General features: G+C 27.2%; 1 protein-coding gene across 1 annotated transcript; it reads left to right on the top strand.

Annotated features, from left to right (window-relative positions):
* The first annotated feature begins 4,636 nt into the window (after positions 1–4,636).
* On the top strand, positions 4,637–23,621 carry LOC136972163 (docking protein 2-like). Its single transcript, XM_067266722.1, has 6 exons — positions 4,637–4,744; positions 10,441–10,900; positions 13,540–13,777; positions 20,151–20,329; positions 21,368–21,643; positions 23,599–23,621. The coding sequence occupies exons 1-6, from the start codon at positions 4,637–4,639 to the stop codon at positions 23,619–23,621; spliced, it is 1,284 nt and encodes a 427-aa protein (XP_067122823.1).
* The last annotated feature ends 355 nt before the right edge of the window (positions 23,622–23,976 follow it).

The raw sequence follows: 23,976 nt of genomic DNA, 5'->3' as shown, positions 1-23,976 counted from the left end.
TGTTGTTAAGTAAGAGTTCGTCGACAGACATTTTAATAAGTTAGTTAGTTTCTTAAACAAAATATTTTTGCTTTATTATTCGATCATTTCTATTGAATTATTTATGTTTTTCAGTGATTTGTAGGAATTGTTGTTTTACAAAATATATTTATATTATCTTTAAACAGTTTATTTTAACTTTATATATGTATATATAAAACACTCGGCGGTATTTTCGAGGTTATTACTCCTTAAAAAATAATAATATTAATACGAAAATGTTGTAAATATATTAAATAAACTGTCAGTAATATATTTATATTTATATATCTAAAATACTTTTAGTTAGAAATTATGTTTAATTAAGGTTTTTCTGCTGTTTTTTTTTTTAAACTATTAAATTAGCTTAATAAGCATCCAATTTGCTAATATACTACTTCCTATATAAATTATCATATTAAAAATTAAGTAATATTAATGTAGTATGTCCTAAATGAAAAAATTAGAATTAATTAAGTAAAGTGAAAAATGTCACATGTTTTAAAGATCCTTGTATTTTTCTAATGAACCTACATAATGTTTCTATTCATTCTCATCTATTTTATGTTAAAAACTATCATTATATCAGGAAAATACATAGTTAAATAGCAATATTATTAATTATAAAGCATAAACATAGTACTTTTTATAGCAATATTGATCTACAATTATTAATTTTTTATAATTTATATCAAGGTTAGTCAATAGAGTAGCTGTGTTGAGAATAACAGTTATATAAGTTATATATTTTTCGTGTTTTAAAATTATATTATTATCATTATTATTATTTTTAAACATTTCATTCATAATAATATTACATATTTAATAATTAATCCTATAGCAATTTTTAAACTTTAAAATTAAACACGTATAAAAAGTTCAAAATTTCGTTAACAGATGGCGACAGTTAATGATAATAATATATAAATATTTCCATTAATGATTTATTTAATATACAGATAACAAAATAATTTTATAATAATATAGAAACAAGAATTTTATTAAAAATTAATATTTAAACAGTTTATCTTTTCGTATGATAAATATATAAAAAAAAAAATTGTTAATATTAATTTTATATTTTATCAATAGATGGCAGTATATGATGGAAGTATAAAATTAAATTTTGGGAATAAAAATTAAAAATTTGATCGAAATTAAATATTTAAAAACATCAAATAAATAAATAAAAATATATAAAAATGTGCGTAAATGGCTTATAAAATTGTATTAATAAATTTTATATTTATTTTTTATAAATATAAAAGAAATATTATAATAAAAATATTTTTGTTATAAAAAGAAATAATAAAATATATAAATTCATCTTATTTTGACTTGATTACAGTATTTGAAAGTTAAAAAAAATGATAGATACACGAAAACGTTTCCTATTGGTTAATTTAAATTCAAAATTGACAAACCAAATACTTTATATTTCCGCCATGATTGATTCCTTCATTTTTTTTTGTTCGTGTATTTCCTTCACGATTCTTCTTTCAAAATCAATTTTATTTATTTTATTTTTTGGAATCTTTCCTTCCACTGGACCTGTTCAATTCATTTTCCATACCCAAAAGCAGTTTTGAAAGTCAAAAATAAACCACTTCAACAGGTTTACAGAATCGAAGTTCACGACAAATTGACACGAAATTTGTCAGTTATATACGGTTCGACACACGATTGATATTGAAATTTTTAACACAAAATTTTTTATTTATAAGGTTATACAGAAGTTACAGCCCATTTTTTTTTTTTTTTTTTCTGAAAGACGAAACAGCCAGTCTCTGTAACACGTATAGGGCCTCCCTCATCTGGTCCTTATGAAACCCACTTTAGATTGAAAGGGAGCTGAAGCATTGCAATATATCCGGAGTAAAGAAGGAAGTGGAGCGTCAAATTTCATCCTAGCTCTTCTATATTATGCTTCTTCCTTAACTTCATTGTTAAATTTAGTTCATAATCCCTGATGCAGCTGTGTACTTGAATACCCTCCTTCTAAATTCATTCGAGTAGAGCCCTATTTTGGTATCATAAATGTGTCAAAATATGCAAAATGTACCTTATAAATTCGAGTTAATTTCTTTTAAAAGTTTTTAAATTAATTTTTTTTCAACATCAATTCGGACTTTTTTCGTTTAATATTTTAAATAATTAATTATTAATGTCAATTATACTTTGTTATAACGTATGTATATAAATACAAATAAGTTATTATATTCATATGTTTAACGTGTTAATAATGGATGGAGTGATAACAATGAACAATTTTCAAGAAGAAACTTTTCATACTTAAAAAAAAATATTTAAAATATTTTACACAAAAACAAGATTATTACTATAAAAAAAATTTTTTTTAATATATAAAAATTCATAATAAAATTAATTATATTTGTAATTTGAAAAACGAAGTACAGATGGCGACACGCGTAAAATTTTCAAACTGATTAGAATAAAATAAATAAATTTGTTAAAAATATTATTCGCATCCGGACTTAATTATTTTATCCCAAAAAATAAATAAATGATATCTAAAAATATAAAATTGCGTGATCACCGAACGTAATACAGCACTTCGTACGACCTCAATAATGGTAGCCCAGAGTTGATAAGGCAGTTGAAGAATTTATATTTTAACAGAACTGTCCTATTACTTTCAGGATTATCCTATATATTTACGTTTAATGCATACAAATATTACCAAAAACTACTTTTATAAGGTATACCTATAATAGAAACCGTGTTAAATAATAAATATATTGTGACGTTTTCTTCACAGGAATATCAGCTTATATAAGCGAGATAAATAAATTAAATACCCACTTTTTGTGTTAAATCCTCTCACAAAAGAAGGACGGGAGATTTTTAAAACGTTGGAATGATGAAAATATTTTTAGTTGGAACACAATTTTATATTGAAAAGTATGGATATTATTCCACTTTACACCTCCCAGCATAGCTCAATGGAATAAAAGTTCCATAAAAAAATATTCAATAAATTTTTATGAGTACTTTAAACATGAAATATAAATCGTTTAAAATCTAGGTTAAAATTAAAATAAGAGAATTTAATGCTTAAATAATTACCATCGAATTAAATAAATTACTGATTAATATATTTAGAGGTTAAATGAACAACAAGTAATGTAAATAATGGAGAGTATTATTTGCCTTACTTTGATATTTTTATCAATAATGTTAAGAGAATAACAAAAATATATTAAAATGTAGTAAATTAGCGTGGGAGGTGAGTAAATATAAATCAAGACGAGCGTATAAAATATTAAAAATATATTTAGTAACCACATTGAAAATTGGAAAAATAAAAAGGAAAATCTACAGAATAATTGAATAAATATCGATCAAAAATCATTAAAATTTTATTAGTGAATTAAAGACATAAAGATACGAGCAATTATTTATTGTGACGTGGTTTATTTAATTTAAAATATATGCTTTCCACCTCAAATTAGTAAGTGACTTGCCCCTGTACATCATACTTTTCCTTTAACGATAGAGTCGTGCCGGTCATCTATCTAACACCTTTCTGGGAAGAATTTTTGAATTGAAATAACATAACTTCTAATTCTTATTGGAAATTCGTATATAGTTAATCGGAGCCTCATACCCCCAATCTTTCTATATCTAGTCTCGATGTTCGCGTATCTAACTCTATTCTCGAGATTAAGGAAAGACAGACTGATAGACCGATAACAGTGGTAATTTGTAATGTATAATTTTATACATCGTTTTCATTATTGTGTGTATATTAATTTTGTAGTGTTAATTATTTATATTCTTTACTACTATATAGCAATTTTAACTTCGATACAAACATAAACAAAGGTATTAAATGAAAGAAAAGAATACCTTAACTAATAGACGATTGTTATAAATTCTGAATGGATAGAAGTAAACGGCATTAACAATAATAATTTACGTATAACAGAAGACAATAAAAGAATTGTTCTAAAGTAAATTGTCATAAAATTAAAACAAAAGATCAGAGGCGTAAAAATAGTAGTGTCAATGTCAAAAATGGTTTCAATATTAAGTCAGAAGCTGTGTAAATATCAACACCGTTACAAACTGTAGTAATAAAAACATCATTAGGAAAGCCGCCTAAAGCCATAGCAATGTCATCAATAATCACTGCAAATTATAGCAAAGGGGTCAATCATTTTACCACATTATACACAATAAACGACCATAAATATCAGATATTATAATCTTATACAATTTATAAAAAGTACCAATATTTATAACAGATATAACAAAGTTATACACGTTTAAATCATTTAAACAACTATTGTATTAAATTAAGTGTGTAGAACGTCTAAAATAATGTAAAATATGTAAAATAATTTTTCAAAGTCACTTATTATTTCTTTTTTTTTTTTTAATTTAATATTTGAAGACAAATATCTTATAATATTTATCTTGACAATAAACTATCAATCAATCGACAGTTTAAAAAAAATCACACACACATACACACGCAACACATAAATACATTTATATAGGAAAATAGGCTGGACAGTGGCGCGAACTGTTGGCGCAATGTAGAATTAAAGTAGCGAGTATCATTGGATGGGGACAGAATGTGGCACGTGCGGAGATGGCGACAAAACAGAAGGCTGACGTGTGTCTGGCTGTGAGCGAAGTTGTCAAACAGGGATACTTATTTGTTAAAAGGCCTCCTCGAAGGTACTTCGATAAATTAAAGGTTGGTTTTTTAAAAAAATTATTTACTTATTTTTTTTCTCGACCGTGAATTATTAAAATGATCTCCGCGATAAAATATGTTTCGATAAGTGTGGATAATATTTTTATCTTTAATAAAATACGAGTTATGTCTTTATATACAAATATATTGTGGTGTGTACGTGTGCAAAAAGTGTTTAAAATAACCAGGATTATCGGTTATAGATTTTTCCATCAGGCTTACATATTGTCGCGATTTTCGAAATTTTATTTTTATATCAACGAAACTTCGAAGATCAATAAGCCAAAACTAAATATTAATGTCATTTCACGCTGGTTTATTAAACTAAACAGTTTACGGGACGTTAATTTCTTTAACAAGTGGGATAGTTTATAGAAATTTAGCATCAAGTAGGAGGAAAAAGAAGTTGATGTACGGTACAGACCGAGTCAATCTTACCATCAAGAAACCAGACCCAAATAAGATCAGTATATTAAGCTAGATATACCTCTCGGGCTAGTTTGTTGACTGATATAATACCGCAATTTGCCATAGAATTCCACAGATAAGAGATAGAAATCAATTGGCTTAGTGACCTTATTTATGCAACGGATGTATATAGCATACCAAGAATATAGAGTGCTTCACCGCATCTATACAAATGAGGTTATATTGGTGGAATATTTCGGCTAATCAATAGATATAATTAAGTCGTTTTACGATCGAAGGATTTTTTAATAATTTAATTAATTGCTACAATTAACTTTTCTCTTTACGTTTCCTTCGAGAAAGTTTAATAAATGCGGGAGTGATAGTACCTTAATCTTATAAGTATTCGGATTAGATACAGATTATACGTAATCTTCCAGTACATTATTTCGTCTAAATCGATACTGATATATCTTATAATATATTTTATATAATCTTTGGCATTTCTTGTGTTTTAAATTAGATTTTATTCGATTATAGAGGAGAAATATTTCATAAATATCTCCGACTGCTTATATACATCATTCATCTCACTGCAGCATCGTGTTTACTTTCTATGTAACATCTTGAAGTAGAATATTGCTATTTTCAGTATTAATACTAACTTATTATTGTCATTTTCTTCAAAATAGCAATCTGTATCTACTAATCATTTCGACAGAAACGTATTATTATTATTATTATTATATTAATGAATGATAATAGCATCACATTATCCATACAGCATGATGCTATCATCATTCATTACTTAGGAATTGTAGAAGAGAAAATGCTTTTCGTCAATCTCGGTTAGAAAATTCTGTATTAAAAATTAATTTCCTTACACGTATAGAATAATTTAAATAAATTATAACAATTAATCGTAAGCATCTTACGGCCCGAATGTATCGCTTCTGTAATACTAAACACTGTATTTTGAATGCATTCGTCAAATCAGGATACAAATAATAACTTTAAATTTGCAAAAAAAAGTATATAATATAACAAGAGAAATTGATAAAATTGATAATAGATTGTATTTAGGAATATTAATCATTAAATTAATAATTTATATGCTCTATAGTAAGTTTTAATTCGGGAGTATTATCTAAACGGCATCTTAAATACGTTTATTTATTTTTCAATGACAAAAAAATAGTAATGTCAAATATTAAAACATTATTTGTCGGCAAACATTAATGCTGACTTGCCATTAATTCTAACTGATTTACGAGAAAATTTAATTTTAACATTAACGCGATTTTGTTAAATTTAATGGCATCTACGAAGATAAAATAATAATATTTTTGCTAGAATCGATAATGTAGAAACGAAGATAGAAGATGAATATACTTTTCGATGCCCCGAATCTTTATATATATATATATATATATTAATGATTATCACGAATGTTATCATTACAGAAGAGTTGAAAGTGATAGCATCGCCCCTTATCTGAAAAATTAGAAAATGAAGAACGTGTTTACACAGTTAATATTGATGCCCTTGACATAAAAAGTAATAAGAAAAAATTATTGTCCATTACTTTTTAATGATTTTTTTTAATATCTGAAAATTTAATAATGTTATAAAGCTAACAGGCTGATTTATTTTTTATCTATTTAAATTTTAATTCTCATTTAAAAGGGAGTTTTATACACTTCAAGGTTACCGCTACGTTCGATTATCGTGTTTTTTTTTTAAATGAGATTATTAATTAAAAAAACAAATGATGGATCTTTCGTTTTATTTCCAAGAAAATGCTCAATCAAACATTTCTCTTGTCTTCTTTTTAATATTCTGTCTTGATTATTGAAAACCTGACCAGTAATTTAAGCGAAAGATCGCTTAGATTGACACAAAAGATTAACATGAAAATGCTACGTTATTACAGATTCCACAATGAAATTTTATCGAAATTCAACACCGAAACTCTAAAAGTTTTAAAATAACTTTACAGTAAGACTATCTCTTTTGTTTTCTCCTTCTTTTTCCTTTCAGGAAACCTGCCAGTTTATTGTTTCTTTACAGGATATATATACAACTAAAACACGAGATAACACTAATCTCACCTGTTCAACTCGATCAAAATCGATACTGTGCCATCGATTAATGATTAAGTTAATAAAATGACAAAAAAAGAGACTTGATTTAATTTTATTTTATGAATTTTTATCGTCATTTTTTAAATATATATACATATTTTCTTCTAACAGTCTGCACCGCATCATCTTTAATTCAATGATCTGTTTCCAGCAATTTGAACGATAGAAACAAATGATTTTCTTTGGAAAAACGATGATAAAAACGAAAATTCTTCTGAATCGATGATTTATTTATGATTTTATACGCTAAAAACTAAAGATTTAAGCCATTTCATTCGGGTATTTTAAACTTTAACACAGCATCGAAGAACGTCGATGAAAAAATAATACAGCTCCTTGATATCAGTTCAAATTTTTATATAGGGTATTTTCATAACGAAGTTCTTTACTTCTACTATTTTATTCAGCTAATAATTCATTTTATTCAGTATTATTAATGATAAATGTAGTAAATTATTAACTTCTTCTTCTTCTTCTTCTTATTCAGTGATAAATGAAAGAGAATTTTCAGTAAGAAGAGAATTTTGTGCCAAGAGCATGCAATATTGTGTTATCTAGTAAGGAACAAGATGGAAATTTACCATTATTTTAACGTTAAAAAAGTTAATATTACTAAATTTGTTTCGAGTAGCATAAAAGTTGCTTATTAATTTTATAAATTCTGTAAGTTTTGAACTATTTAAAACGTAAATACGCCGTTATTTGCAAGAAATAAACTCAAAAAATTACATATTTAATATACCAAACAGTATAATATTTATTAAAATTTTATTCATTTAATTAAATTCCTCGCTTCTGTTATAGCATTTAATTACTAACAGTATACACTTTTTACATATATACTGTATTTATCTGAAGATTTCATTTTGATTTTGAATAGTGTCTGTTGTATTTTTTCCCTTTAATACTAGATTTAAATGTTAAAGGAAGCGTTAAATTTTCTTCAACTTTATTTTCAAAAATATAATTAAAATATTTACTTACTTACAACGAATTTAATATCTAATATTACACTTTCAACATCCTTTTAAATCAGTCCTTTTACACTTTCAACATCCTTTTAAATCAGTCCTTAAAACAGTCTTTTTACACTTTCAACAGTCCTTTTAAATAAGTCTCTAAAACAGTCCTTTTACACTTTCAACATCCTTTTAAATCAGTCCTTTTACACTTTCAACATCCTTTTAAATCAGTCCTTAAAACAGTCTTTTTACACTTTCAACAGTCCTTTTAAATAAGTCTCTAAAACAGTCCTTTTACACTTTCAACATCCTTTTAAATCAGTCCTTAAAACAGTCTTTTTACACTTTCAACAGTCCTTTTAAATAAGTCTCTAAAACAGTCCTTTTACACTTTCAACATCCTTTTAAATCAGTCCTTTTACACTTTCAACATCCTTTAAATCAGTCCTTAAAACAGTCTTTTTACACTTTCAACAGTCCTTTTAAATAAGTCTCTAAAACAGTCCTTTTACACTTTCAACATCCTTTTAAATCAGTCCTTAAAACAGTCTTTTTACACTTTCAACAGTCCTTTTAAATAAGTCTCTAAAACAGTCCTTTTACACTTTCAACATCCTTTTAAATCAGTCCTTAAAACAGTCTTTTTACACTTTCAACAGTCCTTTTAAATAAGTCTCTAAAACAGTCCTTTTACACTTTCAACATCCTTTTAAATCAGTCCTTAAAACAGTCTTTTTACACTTTCAACAGTCCTTTTAAATAAGTCTCTAAAACAGTCCTTTTACACTTTCAACATCCTTTTAAATCAGTCCTTTTACACTTTCAACAATCCTTTTAAATCAGTCCTTTTAAAAACAGTCCCTAACTTAAGTTTTTTCCCCCTCCAAACTTTTTCAATAATAATGATAATAATAATCACCCTTTCAGCATTAACAGTAAAGGCTTTCATTAATATTTCATCATTTAACTCCTTCGACATTTGAGCACGTAACTCCTCCATTATTTATCAGTAAGAAAATATTAAAAAATTCGACGTTTAATAACAGATTATACGCAGAAAATTGTTTAAAATTATCTACAGAATCATCTGTTTAAATTAAATTAAGTACGGTGCTTAAGAAGTCAGTAGAAATCAATCAAAAAAAAGAAAAGGACCCATTTGATTTGTTAATGGTACGGAGGTGTAGAAGTAGGATTTTTTCCTTCTTTTTTTAGACTCGGAGACGGATATACATTTTAATTCCGCACACTTGACACTTAAGAAATGTACCCTACAAGTTATCCAGCATCGATCCAAGTCATTAACTTCTTCGATTGGTATCCAATTGCCAACGTCCACCTAAGGTGATCTTTACAATAAATTTTATTCGCGGTACACCCCTCCGGGGTAATTTTGTCAGTGAGAAATTTGAACACGGATCGAAATGGGTATTTTTTTAAAAGAACAGATTATAGTTATTGAGAAGAATAAGACGAAAACAAAACAAAAAAAAAATCTAAACCATAGAATGTGTGTATATAGTCCATTTACTTGGGGCTATTTTGGACTTAGTCCAAATGTTGATTGTGAGAGAGACATCTGTAAATCTTTTCTTTTGTTACTCTTTAAATATATTCTAACAAGTAAATATTTATAAGATAAAAAAATCATTAGATATAACAAAAATTTTGACTTCTTTAACGATTATAAATGGTTAGATTTAGTGAGTAGCTGCCAATATTTAGTTGATGATCTTCGAAGCCCTCCACGATAAGAATCTTCAAGAGTAATCTTTGATTGAAAAAAGTTTATTTTAAATACAGAAACGAAGATTAAATATTTATAAAATGGAATTCTTTCCTTTTGTAAATAGCGGAATCGTGTAGGAAAGTTTTAAGTGTAAAGACAATACTCGAGAGGATGCAGAAACCATTCAGACATTTATTCCTAACTAAATGCACATTCTCCATAAAGATAATTAAACTTTTATCGAGAAGAATTTGTAAGCAGCTCCTGTTTTTTTTTTCCTATACAAATTAATGTTTAACGATTTAAGTATAGATGATAATTAAAATAATCGATTTTATAATTAATTTTGTGTGGAATTAATGGAAGGAGTGACGGTTGTTTTTAACTTTCGGATAATTAACCGTATTTAAATTTGTATCGAGGTAATTAATTTTGGTGAAATTTATTCCGTAGGCATGGCATAAGAGATACTTCGTGCTGAGAGACGAAACGGAAGGACCGGTGCTAGAAATGTACGATAATCAAACTTCAGCTATAAGTAAAATAACAACAAAACCTCAAATATGTTTAGATCTGAATCACGCCGTCCATATTGGTTTAATCGAAGATACCAGCCGATTTCCATTCTGTATCGTTGTGGTCTGTCACGGTAAAAGTCCTCTGGTTCTCGCTTCCGATGATGAGTTGGGTGGGAAATCGTGGCTGCTAGCGCTTAGTTTAGTAGCCCATAAAGGTTCTACTATGGATCCTAATTGGAGACCTGTTTGCGAAAGGAGAAATACCGAAAGAATAAAGAAGAGAAGTCCGAAGAGTTGTTCGTGTTCTTTGGAGCGACAAATACACGATTCTCTATCAACGGATACAGAAGAAGATTTCGATTCCTCAATAGTTTTCGAAGATATCGGCATTGATAGTAAGTCTTCTAAATCCTTCTTAATTTAACTTTTTATTAGTTATTTCATCATCCGTCGATGATTTTCGAGTTTAAAGAAGAAGATAATTGTTATTTACGCTTCAAGTTTGCACCAATTGCTCTAATCTTCTAAGATTAAAATAGTGAAAAAAACCACTTTATTTTACATATTTTAACTTACATACACTGCAAACATTCTTTAATTGTACAGAAAATAATAATATTTCGAGCATTAGAGGCAGGATTACAACATTAATCACTAGTAATAATGAGACAGGTGTACGTTATTACTGCTACGTAAGTAACCTATATTTTCTTCTTAATTATATACAACATAAAAGATACTAAGTATTACTTAATGTTAACAACCAAGGCTAAGAGAGAGAGAGGAAAATAATTTGCCAAGAAGAATAAAGAATCGTTGTTGTACTCCGTATCAATTTCTTCGGATGGTTATAAATTACTTAGAATTACTATTAATTTCTAATAATTATTAATCGCTTTGACGTACAGTACATTAACTGTATCAATTTAGACTTATTGACAATTATAATAAATTTATATCAACAAGCTTGAGAGATGCTTACGAATTGATTTAGCACACATCAATTCAGTTTACATTAGTAAATAAATGCAACTTAAAGGAATATATGTATAAAAAGATGAATAAGATGTATTTGTTATGTTGTTTTCAATGATGTAGGCGCAGTTAATGAAGATTAAAGTGGTTCTCGATCGAATAAAAAAAGTAATTCTTTAACAGGAGAATTTTTAATTCAATTATTTATTTTCTATATTTTATTTACCGAGGAAAGAAAGAAAGAAAACATTAAAAAAAAAATTGATATACGATAGGAAGGAATCAAACTGCCTTTTGCTGGATTTAAAGGAAAGCTGAGGGGGGTGATTTGGATTTGGTAAAATTGTGGAAATCCGCCAAGGAAATAAGGAATAAAAAGTTAGTAAAACGATGAAAAATAGTTTTCAACGAGTAGAAATAAAATTAAAGTTTAAAAAAAAGATCAAATAATATAAAAATTAAGTATTAAACCTACTTAGTTCTACTTAAAAAACAATAAAAAAATAAATAGCCTTAAAACTTTTTCATATCTAATCTTCTTAACAGCTTATCTTTAAGGTAAGATGTCTTTATTTTTTTTTTAAAAAAAGTAATAATAACAAAAAAATAAGTAATTAAAATTAAATTTTTATTTATTTACTTATTAAATATATAATTACTAAAAATATTAGACTTAATGTTAAGCATTTAAACTAAGTAGACATAGTTAAAAATGAATGATTCTTCTTTAAATTAACATCGAGCATCGTGTGATAAATGATATTTATGCTTATAAAATCTTTTATAAATGAACTGAAATGAGAAATAAATGTGAAACAGTTAAGTAACGATGCTTACGAAGGCAGAAAATTCAGGATTAAGTTTGTTGTAACAGAAAATTGATAATGGATAATAATGACAAAGGTTTTAAAAATTTTAAACATAATTAAATCCGTAGAAGTTTAATTGATAAGAGAATAAGATTTTAAATAAAATTATAAATTTAAATTTATATTAATAGAAGTAAATTTTGTTAAAATAAAATTATCGAAAGTGCAGTAAACATTAGCCTATGCCTTCGGGTTAAATTATTATATTTTAAAACTTTTGTTACCTTCCGTACCGATGAATAAACAATAAGAAACTACGATAAAGATCATTAAGAAGGGATGAGAAAGGAAGTAAACAATGTAGGATCGTTATGCACAATAGAGCTTAATGAGACAAAGGATTATCAATCATGATATTTCATCTGAACACAATTGATGATGTTAATCTCTAAAAGGTAGAAAAAAACAGATAAAAATAAAATATTATTCTCGACGATAGATGAGTTTATCTACTTTTTTCCTAACTCGATTCAATGTAACTACAATTGTATTGAAGTTGAGTGAAATAAGAGAAAACACTTCACACTCGGTTGTTCTGTTGTATAAAAGATACGTCATGAATCGAATTTCAGTTATTTGATAAAATAATTAATATATAAAGAAAGAAATTGTACGATAAACAGTATTTTATACTTTACTTTTAATATATTTTTTGAATCAAAAATGACGTTAAGTCAGTATTATTATTATTATTATTTAATAAAAGGCGTTATCGAAAGAATCGATAATATTGTGTTTTACATAAATTTGAAATTTATTTAAAAATTAAACTTTCAAATTTTTGAAAACTTTTCGCATTTAAATGCAAATCCTGGAACAAACGAGTTTCGGGACAATAAGAAGGATTTTTAAAGTGGTAGACTTCTTTCTTGTTCTTTATCTTCTATTAATACCCATCGACATTTTGATATATCTTTACTGTTTATATGTTAATATATATTTACACATTTTTAAATAGTCACCGAGTATAATTTACAATAAAAAAAGTAATATTTAATATTTTAAACTTGACATAATTCTCGTAAATCTGGTGAAGAAATGCTATATTTATGGTTACTTTTTACGAGTATCAATAAACATAATCTTAAGAGAAAATGGCAGTAAGACTATAAAACCGTAAACAAGATAAGTGGATCTTTTATTCCTGAAAAATATTATACATTTTCCCCTCTTTTTTTGCTTTTTTTTAGCTTCCTTTCTACGGGAGAAATTTTCAGTCACCGTCCATCCCACTAAGTACTCAGAAAAAGCTGGTTTGAGAGGAGAAGTAGATTTAGCAATATTTACTCATGGAATTGGTGTTGTGAGACCAGGAGAGACTGATTGTTCTTTAGTTTGGCCTGTAGCTTTCATCAGACAATATAGACACGAAACATTAGGATCGAACAAGAGATCAAAGAACACTTTAGTCAGCTTAGAAGTTGGCAGGTAAGAATGAACCCCTAATATCAATAAGGTTAAGCATACCTTAATGAATCATTCTTGTATACAATTCATGTAAAGTTAATTAATTTTGCTTGTCTAATCATTAATCTTTAATGATGCAAAATGTCATTAATTAACTCTAGCTATTATTTAAATTATAATTTAATTTTTTTTAAAATATCTTTACCGATTTTTATATGATAAAACCATTAGCTCCATCGCTCTCCAATGTAATTATTTTCTTTATTGTTTATAAATTCTGAATTTTTCCCCTAATAATAATAAAGTTCGGTGCATAAATTAATATCGATTTTCTAGAAAATTATATCTTTAAAATTATTATGTTGGGTTAAGTGTGATATACTCGGTTAACACCGGTGGCTGTGTACTATGCCGGACCAAAGTCAAGGCATAGTAACCAAAACAGAAATTAAAGAAGTGTATCAGTGTGTGTGTCTGTATTCAGGAATTTTCTCACAATATGACATGTATTCAATATAGTGGCCTTCTGTAGTGTGATGTATGTGTTTCTATTCAATTGTAATGTGCCCAGGCTTTTGTGTAGTGTGTGTGGTATGACACCTGTAGAGGAGAGAACAACAGGTACAATAAGCACCCTATCCATCCTCCACAGATGCCTTATTTCCTGGGCGAGTTCTGTGTACTTGCTAATTTTTTCAGTGCATGCATTTTGTATATTGTGAGTGTTTGGAATGGATATGTCTATAATGTATGTGATTTTATTGTGTTTGTCAATGAATGTGATGTCTGGTCTGTTGTGGTAAATTGTTTTATCTGTGATTATGGCTCTGTCGTAGTATATTTTGTGCGTGCTGTTTTCCAATACTGTCTGTGGAATGTATTTGTAGTATGGTTCGTGGATGTCTACTAATTTGTGTTTTCTTTGCAAGCTCTTGGTGTATTATATTTGCTACTTGATTATGTCTGTGTAAATAATCTGTCTGTGCCAAGAGCTTGCAACCAGAGGTGATGTGTTGTATAGTTTCTGGCATGATGTGACACTTTCTGCATGTGTCATTTGTGAGTGTTGCATCTTTGAGTATGTGTTTTCTGTAGTTTTTAGTATTTATGACCTGATCCTGTATGGATATCATGAATCCTTCCGTCTCCCCAAAGAGGCATCCCCGAGCTAACCAGCTGTTTGACGCAGTTTTGTCAACAAAATCCTGGGCCAGGTCGTAAGGATGCCTGCCATGGAGTGCCTTTCGAGCCCACGATTGCTTAATGGTGTCTATGCTTTTTATATGTTGTGTTGTGTCCATATGATGTGAATGTAAGTTTAATGGTGTGTTATTTGAGTCTGCTAGAGTTACTGCTTTATGTAATTGTGATATTTCTTGTTTCTTGTAGAAAAACTCTCGTAGTGACTGTATTTGTTTGTAGTGAAGAAATTATTATTACTATTATTATTATTATTATTTATTCCCACAAACTGAACAAACTGTATTTATGTTTTGACCTTTAAAATATTATTATTATTCTATTATTTATCCGAAAAATAAGATAAAAAGTACAAATATTTATTTTAAACAAATTAAATAAGACATTTTTATAAAAAAGAAATTAAAAAGTTTAAAAAATTTGGCTTTGTTTTCGTAGCATTTGATGTACTTTAAATTGATTTTCTTTTAGAAATTTTAATAATATACGAGCTAATATTTAACGCATCTATATAATAATAATAATAATAATACATAATAAAGAATTATTTTTTTAAATCCATTAAAAATATAGAAGCGAGAAAAATTAATTAAAAGTTCTCTCGAATGTATAAAATTCCTCACAAAGTTTACGAGTAAAAAACTTTATAATTGTCTCAATTATAATTGGTTCGAGAGATAAAGGTAGAAAGAAATAAAGTAAAATAAAAATAATTGGCAAAGTTTTATACCATAAGTTTTATTTTTATTTTTATTTTCTAACCAATCGGTTTATCTCTTACATAACATCAAAAATTGTATATAGACTTATGCCTTAATAAAATTTATAGAAATATCAATGTTACTTTTGAGATATAATAACTATAAAAAGCAAATTTCTCTTAAGAATGAAAGAATGGAAAATTAAACAATGGTATTCTTTTTAGTGTTCTATAAAAAATTATTTTGGTAATTTGTCGAAAGAAATATATTCTTACGTCAGAATTACACGAAAATATTGCTCCTTCCTTGTCATTACGTTATCGGCAACGTATTTTTCTTAAGATATTTGCGATACGGATAATTATTCCTGTATTTTGAAGGGAAGAAAAGGAGACAAAAACCCATTTACCGAGTGTCGTAGAAAAAAATTCTGACGTCGTAGTGTCTGATGTCACGACCCTCTTTCGTTTTATCATACGACAACCAACAAATGGAATTTTTTAAAAATATTTTCGCCTCATTAAACAACGACATAAGTAATTATTCGTGTATACACGTTAAAAATTGCAGCGTAAAGAATTAATAAATCCAAAAAAAGAAAAAAAAAGCAATTCCTCGATAAGCTTTCTTCTTCTATGTATTAAATTCTTAATACTTTAATTGAATTATATCTACGAAATAAATATATACGTATATTTTCTCATTAAATTTTATATATCAAAAAATAAAATTTTATTTAAATTTCCCAAAGGGTCAACCACCCCAAAACCACCCCATTAATGAAACATCAAAGTTAATTTTATTCAGCTAAATTTAAATTGAAAAAAAATAAATAAATAAAATTCAGTTTACATTAAAGAATCAATTTTAAAATTTAATTGCATTTTATTTTTTATTTTTATTATATAATAATAATAATAATTTAAATATTTAAAAATTACATCCTATGATAACAGGTGATATTATTACAGTTTACAAATTACTGTATACATATAAATTACTAAAAGTTTTAGATCTTGATAGTTGTAGGGTGACATTGAAGGAATTAAGACGTTTAAGTACTTAAAACAGGTGAAATTTAATTCTCATTTTGAGCCAGGCAAAGTAAGAATATGTAGATTTTCTACTGGATTATGCAAACGAGAAGTGCTTACCAGGTAAGCACTTAAATGAAAATTGACTTGTATAAGCATAATACTCGGTGAAGAGAATGGCTGTGTGTGCTGTAGCAATTTGCCTGTTGTATTCTGTAACCATTTATATGTTGTTGCAGTCTAAGTTAACAAGCCAAAAAGAAATTTATTCTTATTGATTGTTTCATCCATGTTTATGGGATTGAAGACATTCTCTTTATACCACAGAATTTCTTCTTTAAAAAAAGAAAATCACTCTAATTTCTTTCAATAACCTTTCTTTATCTATATTATATTCAAATGGTAAGATCTTATTAAATGAGATAAAATTCTATATTCGACATTGCTTGGATATAATCATAATAAAGATTAAAAAAAAATATCTTTTAAAATTGCCTAAATTTACGAAAAATTCCCCACAATTTTGTTTCAGTAAAATAATTTATTGAAATTTCTATTTATTTAATACTTTTTATTATTATTATTTTTTCCCTTTAAAAGACTATATTAGGGAAAAATCCCTACGATTATAACAAAGATTACTTTTAAATATTATAAAACTGTATATATCGCCATCTAGCGCGTAAAATTATTACTACTAACTCAAAAAATATTTTTATTAATTTAAACTATTTCATTAAAATCGAGTTAATTAATGCATGTGTTATTATTCAAATTGATAATTAATTAAATTTGAAACGTCTCTTATCTGTATTTGTATTCTTCAGAGAAAGAATTTTTACGTAAGAAGTGACGGTCGTGCTGTCACTTCCCTGATATATACTACTTTCGGATATTTTAATTAACCTATAAAAATATGTTAGTCGGAGCTGCTACATAATTTATGAATCTCTCGTAAGACTTTTACTTTATAGCAATGGACCACCTGGCGATCGTTGAAGAGATATATTAGTCAGCAAGGACGATATTTTCAAAGCTCATTCCTACGAGTTTAACTTAAATAGTCGACTGGATAATAAATTAGTACCAAATTAAGTTGTACAATGTTATAACAGTAATTAAATCACCTACAGATTATTCACGTTTCAAGGATGAGAACTTATCGATTTCTTGTTTTTCTTAACGAAATACCATTCTATTATAAGAACAAAACCTCTTAACTGTTATAAATTCGGTGCTGCTTTTGTACTACGTTAGTTAATCTAATCCATTTAAGTTAGATGTTTCGATTAAATACGTACTGTCTGGTCATAAATTTTCGGATTAACTTGTCTGTTTTAAGATTAAAAACTGTCCGTAAATTAAGCTTAATATATTTAAAAATAATGGCATAAAATCGTTAACGTAACCGGCTATAGTCACTTCAAAATACAATATAAATATAATACTAAAATGTTTTGACGTTCGTGTAAATAAAATATCCTTAAAGGTCACCGCTTTAGGGTTTCGGGTTCGAATCCGGGCGAGCAAATCTCTGGGAATTTTTCATGGGCGGTCTGTCTATATAAAGCCATCTCCCTCACCCCATTGTGGGCATGGCTGAACCTATAATAGGTATGAACAAGGCCCCGTTAGTACCCCACAGAGCGGAAAAAGCCAAAAATGAAAAAAAATGTATGTATATTGTCAGTCATGGAGTGCCATCGTGGCTCTGAGACTAGGGTTTCCGAGCTCTTCTATTTCTTCCGACACCTATTCACTTTTATACACTTGAAATTAAGTAAATTGATTTTTAAGACTTCACTTATTAAACAGGCCCGGATCCCACTTTCGGCTGCTTTTTCTTCTCATCAGTCCTGACTACTACAAGTTTAATTTTAGCCATTACCAAAATTAACTCCTGGGTACTCCACTGATCAACGTTTAATAGAATTTAAGCAAAAATTAATTCTATAACAATAATTACAGTAGAATACACCAATATGAGTATTGAGGGGTATGATAAGAAGGTTAATGTTACTTATGGTTCCAAAATGGCGGCTCGTCTTTGATTCAAGGGAAGAGAAGAAAGAAAACAGTGGGGACGCACGTTCTAACCTAACCTAACTAATTCTAACAAATTACCATAATTATTACCAACCAAATTATTAGAATAGGTTAGGTTAGAACGTGTGTCCCCACTGTTTCCTTTCTTCTCTTCCCTTGAATCAGAGACGAGCCGCCATTTTGGAACCATAAGTAACATTAACCGATAAGAGAATAACCTTCGTTGCATTAGAAGACATATAAATAACTTACTTTACATTTTTATTAGGTTTATGACTATTTTAATTCCTGAAAAAATCAATTTTCTACATCTAGCTTCTATAATGATATTCTATAATTAATCTACAAGTAAATTACAGAGATTTTCTGTAAGTATGTTAGAAAAATACTTAATAATGTAGAAGAAATACATAACCTACTTTTTCTATTCATGCATAATTACAGTAATTGATAAAAGTTTTTGATTTCTGTTAAACTTTTAAAAATAATTAAAGATGAATGATTAAATCTGTTTCTTTAATCAATTTATTTATCTAAAGTAATTACTTTAATGCAGAAAGAAGAAATCAGTCAAAATAATACTGGAATATTTAATATTTATAATTTAATAATATCTTATTCGAAATTATAATACAAATTTTGAGTTTAATATAAATAATATCAGAGTACAGTAGACCCCCCTATAACACGGAACTTATCTACCGTGTTATAGGGGGTCTACTGTAGATTTTATAATTTTCTTTGTCGTGAAGATAAATCTTCGAAATTAGCAGATGAGGAGATTTATTTCCTTCTTTTCTTTCTATATTTTGGCTAATTTATCCCAATTCTGGAAAAATATCAAAACTTTTAAATAATATTACGTCGAAGTAAATAGAGTTTGCCAATTTTATCTTTAACAGGAAAGATATTCTACAACGTGATATATAAAGGGTATGGATGAGTATTTATCAAGTTTTAACTTTTAGTATCCGTAGTAATCATTTTTAATTCCGTGAAAAATCAATTATCCAATACAAAGCTAACAATATGGAGGAATTATTGGCTGCCAAATATTACTGACACAGCACATCAAACTAAACTATCTTTCGCTGCCGTCTTGTTCAATCTCGCCACTTTATCTTCTTTTAACCATCATAAGTTGGTGACAGTACGTGTAGATCATTCTCTTTTGTAAAAGTTACGAGAATCAACTAAACTATAATACTTTTCTATTAACTTCTTCCAATATTTTCTGTCATCTGGTCTGACTTTAACCTGTTTTTATCTCCTCATACCTTATTAAAGTAGTTGTAGAGTGAAGAGTTGAGTAAATAAGCTAAGTTAATAATGTAAATAATGTTAAAATATTTATTTATTTTATTTTTTTTTGATCGATTATAACTAATTCATAATTTTTCTGGAGTTCAATAGACGGTGTTTAACTGGAGAGGGGATATTTCAGTTTAAAACTCAGCAAGGCGAAGAAATTATTCAAGCACTCAAAAGAACATTTGCAATGTGGGCCATTAAGAGGCAGACATCTTTAAGTTTGAGGCAAGCTCGATCGGATCAAAGAGTTGGAAGCCAACGACATTTATGTTATCATGCAGGTAATATAGATTTCTTTTTATTATTATTATAGTTATAGATTGGGTTAGATAAGAAAAAAATCATTTTATATTCCTTTTTTTTTCTTCCATTATTTCAACAATACCACACGATCTTTCTTCTTAAAAAAGTTTGTAAGATTCCTCAGTCCGTACTCTTTTAAACAACGAAATCTGCGATAATTTCGCGTAAATAAATGGTTACAATATATTTTTAAAATATAATTTTCTTTCTAATTCTTTTATTATTTAAATTATTAGAGCATAAAGATGTTTTTTCATCCTTTAAACATAAAAAAATAAACTATATTTTTGAATTATCTGAACTGTAAATTATTATCAGTAAAAAATTGCAACTGACAGATAATATAATAATAATAATAATAATAATAATAATAAATTTTTTACTGTGTAAAATATTTCAAATAAGTAATTTTGCTCGAAAATATTTGCTTTTAATATTAAAATTGTCAAAATTATAATATAAATCATGTAATAATTTACATTTTACAACCAGTATATCTTCCTGTAGGATTTTCTCTTCATAATTTATAATTTATATATGATGTGCAGAGAAGACCGTTAAGAATATATCTATATATATAAAATTATGTAGTATTTTATTGTTGAATTTTTATTATGATATAAATTTTAAGAAACTTCTAACTCAGCGCCTTAGAACTAGACGATATATGAGAGTCATAACGTAACAAATTTAAATATTTCAGACATTGAACTCTCAAACATTCCATCTTTAACTACATCAAACATCAAATAAGGAATAAAGAAATATAAAGGGGGGGAGGGAAACAGCATATAAAATTTGTAAAATATAAAAATTATTAAATTATTCTAATGATGTTTTGATTTAGATTTCATTAAAAAGGAATTTATTTAAATTTAACTCAATACGGATTCTGTTTATTTTTCTTTGGAATCAAATAGTTCTTTCTACACAACAAATGTCAATATAAGACGTGTCTAGTATTTGTAGTAAACATCAATATCTACTACACTCTTTCTATTTTTGTCTTTATGTAGGATGTTCTGAACCTTCTTCTCCTTTACTGTCTCTAACACAGTCGTATCGAAAAAAACTAGCGACTTGTTCTAACCAAAGCAAAGCTAAAGAAGTGGAGAGTGATATTAACTACATAATACCAAACTTCGACAATTCTCCAGATTCTAACAATGAAGACGATTCGTTAGAAAATATAGAGTCCATAGCACACTCTTCAGTCAAGGGTTCTATGAAAAGTTTGCAAAGAAACGATCCAGCAAAAGGGAAGGAAGAAGAAGAGGAAGAAGAAGAAGAAGGTACAGTACATTTTAAAATATGTTTAATTTAAAATTTTATTGTGATATTTATATAAATAAATCTTTTTAATTGTATAAAGATTATTTTCTAATATACGGTATAATAAATGTTATTTATTTATATTTTTTTTATCCTTAAATGGATGATGGTCATTGGAGAATACATTGAACGTATCCAGAGGCAATTTTTCGTTTTTGTGTTTCTTTTATGCTTTTTTTCCCTTCTGGAAATAAAGTAGAATATGAGAAACAAACAACAACTTTTAGCTAAAATGTAACATTTATTATTTTAATTCTTATCACGCGAATTAAAAAAAAAAAATCCTTAATTTTTTCAGATTACATTGAAGTATTGCCAACCTAGTGTTCTGGATGTCCACTCGAAGAAACCATGATAATCATTAGCATGTGATAACCTATATTAGGATACGTTAAAATAAATCAAAATAAAAAGTTATTATATTTAAATTATTATGTAAATACTTATTTATCAAAGTTTGGAGAATGCAATAGAGAGCGCAGGATATACTCTGTAATAAGAGTAATGGAAATAAATCATGACAAGTGAGTTGTATATGATCTATATGTATCTATGTGATCTGTATTGTTACTTTTCTTTGATCTACTGCCTAGATATATTGTGACAACAGCTTAGATATTGTCAGTCTAAATGACAGACTTTGAAAAGTTTTATGTATTACAAAGAAAAACAATAAATTTATTTCATTTATGGATTTTTTTTTGTTTTGTGCTTGTTTTATCTATGTCCAATTACGTGTTTATTTGAATTAAAATTACGTAAACGTTTTTAAATTTTTCTTTTTAACAAAACAAAAAACTCTAATGGAATTTTAATAAGGATTTAAGAATAAATCCTTATTAAAATTCCTATTAAAATTAGTATAAATATAATTGGTGCGGGGAGGAAATCTTTTGTACTAGTTAATAATACAAGTTTTCGAGTTATTCCACTGTATTGAAAACTCATAAAACTGTATCAATTTACCCTCTTAATTACTATTGAATCGTGGTTATTTGTTCTTTGGAAGAACTATCCAACCATAATTTCGTATGTTATTTACAAGGAACGTAAGCTGAACGTAAGCGTAAGGAACGTAAAAAAACACCACATATTGATGCCTGTACAACCGTATAAAAATATATTTCATTAAATGTTCTATACTTATTATTCATATTTGCCTATCAATGCAGTAAGTTTTAATTAATAAAAGTAATTTTTTTTTCTTTTAAAACTTTAATATTATTGTATAGGGGGGAAATGCAAATGATGTTTATAAATTAATTCTTACGGCTAACTGAAAATTTAATTATAATATTTAGAAAAACTTGTAGACAGTATTGATTTTTTCCCCCCTTAAATGTAAATTGTTATGAATGCGAATCTTTGATACTTTTCAGAGAAAAGAAAAAGAGTTTGCTAGATGAAGAACAGAGTTTTTAAAATTCCAGAACGGACGGGAAAAAATCTTATTAAATAATAAAATCAATTTGTTTTTTTTAAGTATAGAAAACTGAATTATACATTGTATTCAAAGTCGAAATATATTTTCTGCCGTAAAAAGTTTTATTCTTTTTTTTCTCCTCGAATTTTAGTAAAAAGTTTTAATAAATTTGAATTTTACACTGTAAATAAAAGTATAGAAAATGTAATGAGAAAAATAATAAATTTTCTATTTATCTACCGTCAAACCTTGATATAGTGTCTTCTTGATCTACCCTCGTAAAGCGCCAGAGAATATACTTGTAAACGGATCTTCCTCATAAATATTAAACAGAGAAGCTTACATTTAGTACTAAATAACCGTGACTTTTAAACTAGATCTCTTGAAGTGTTTCGGTTTAGCGCCATACTCGATATAGCGCCTATTATAGGTAAAATAACACGTTAATTATAATAAAACGAAAAAAATATTATACATTGTTAAACATTTTAGCTTATAAAGAAGCTCCAACATAAGGTAAAATTCATAAATTTTAGCAGAGAAACTCGTTTTAATAACTGTTGCTATAACTTATGTCTACAAGCAGCAGATATGTATATTTAGAAGGAAATGAGTACTACTAATAGTTAAAGTCATTATATTTTCTAACTTATTTGTTCGGAGAAAGAACGTAGTAGAAATGTATTTACGACGACAGCTTTCTACTATGATTGGAAAGTACCGGGCAATAAAAGGCAGATTTGTCTCTAACTTGTAAGTCAATGTATCTTACTGTATCCGGAATTGGATTATATCCGTTAGATTTGACTTTCAAAAAAAGAACGTTTGAGAAAATGATAGCAACCGGAAGGAAATGGCTACTTTTTTGGA

This window comes from Centruroides vittatus, unplaced genomic scaffold (genome assembly GCF_030686945.1).
Source record: "Centruroides vittatus isolate TY-2023 unplaced genomic scaffold, ASM3068694v2 contig_2818, whole genome shotgun sequence".
Lineage (NCBI taxonomy): Eukaryota > Metazoa > Arthropoda > Arachnida > Scorpiones > Buthidae > Centruroides > Centruroides vittatus.
This window is presented reverse-complemented; position numbering and strand designations above follow the sequence as displayed.

Bases quoted from the DNA above. Each gene is read 5' to 3' on its own strand.
- LOC136972163 (XM_067266722.1), top strand. From the start codon at position 4,637: ATGGCGACAAAACAGAAGGCTGACGTGTGTCTGGCTGTGAGCGAAGTT. The intron at 10,901-13,539 runs GTAAGTCTTCTA...GCTTTTTTTTAG, and splicing joins CGAAGATATCGGCATTGATA to CTTCCTTTCTACGGGAGAAA. The intron at 13,778-20,150 runs GTAAGAATGAAC...GGAGTTCAATAG, and splicing joins GTCAGCTTAGAAGTTGGCAG to ACGGTGTTTAACTGGAGAGG.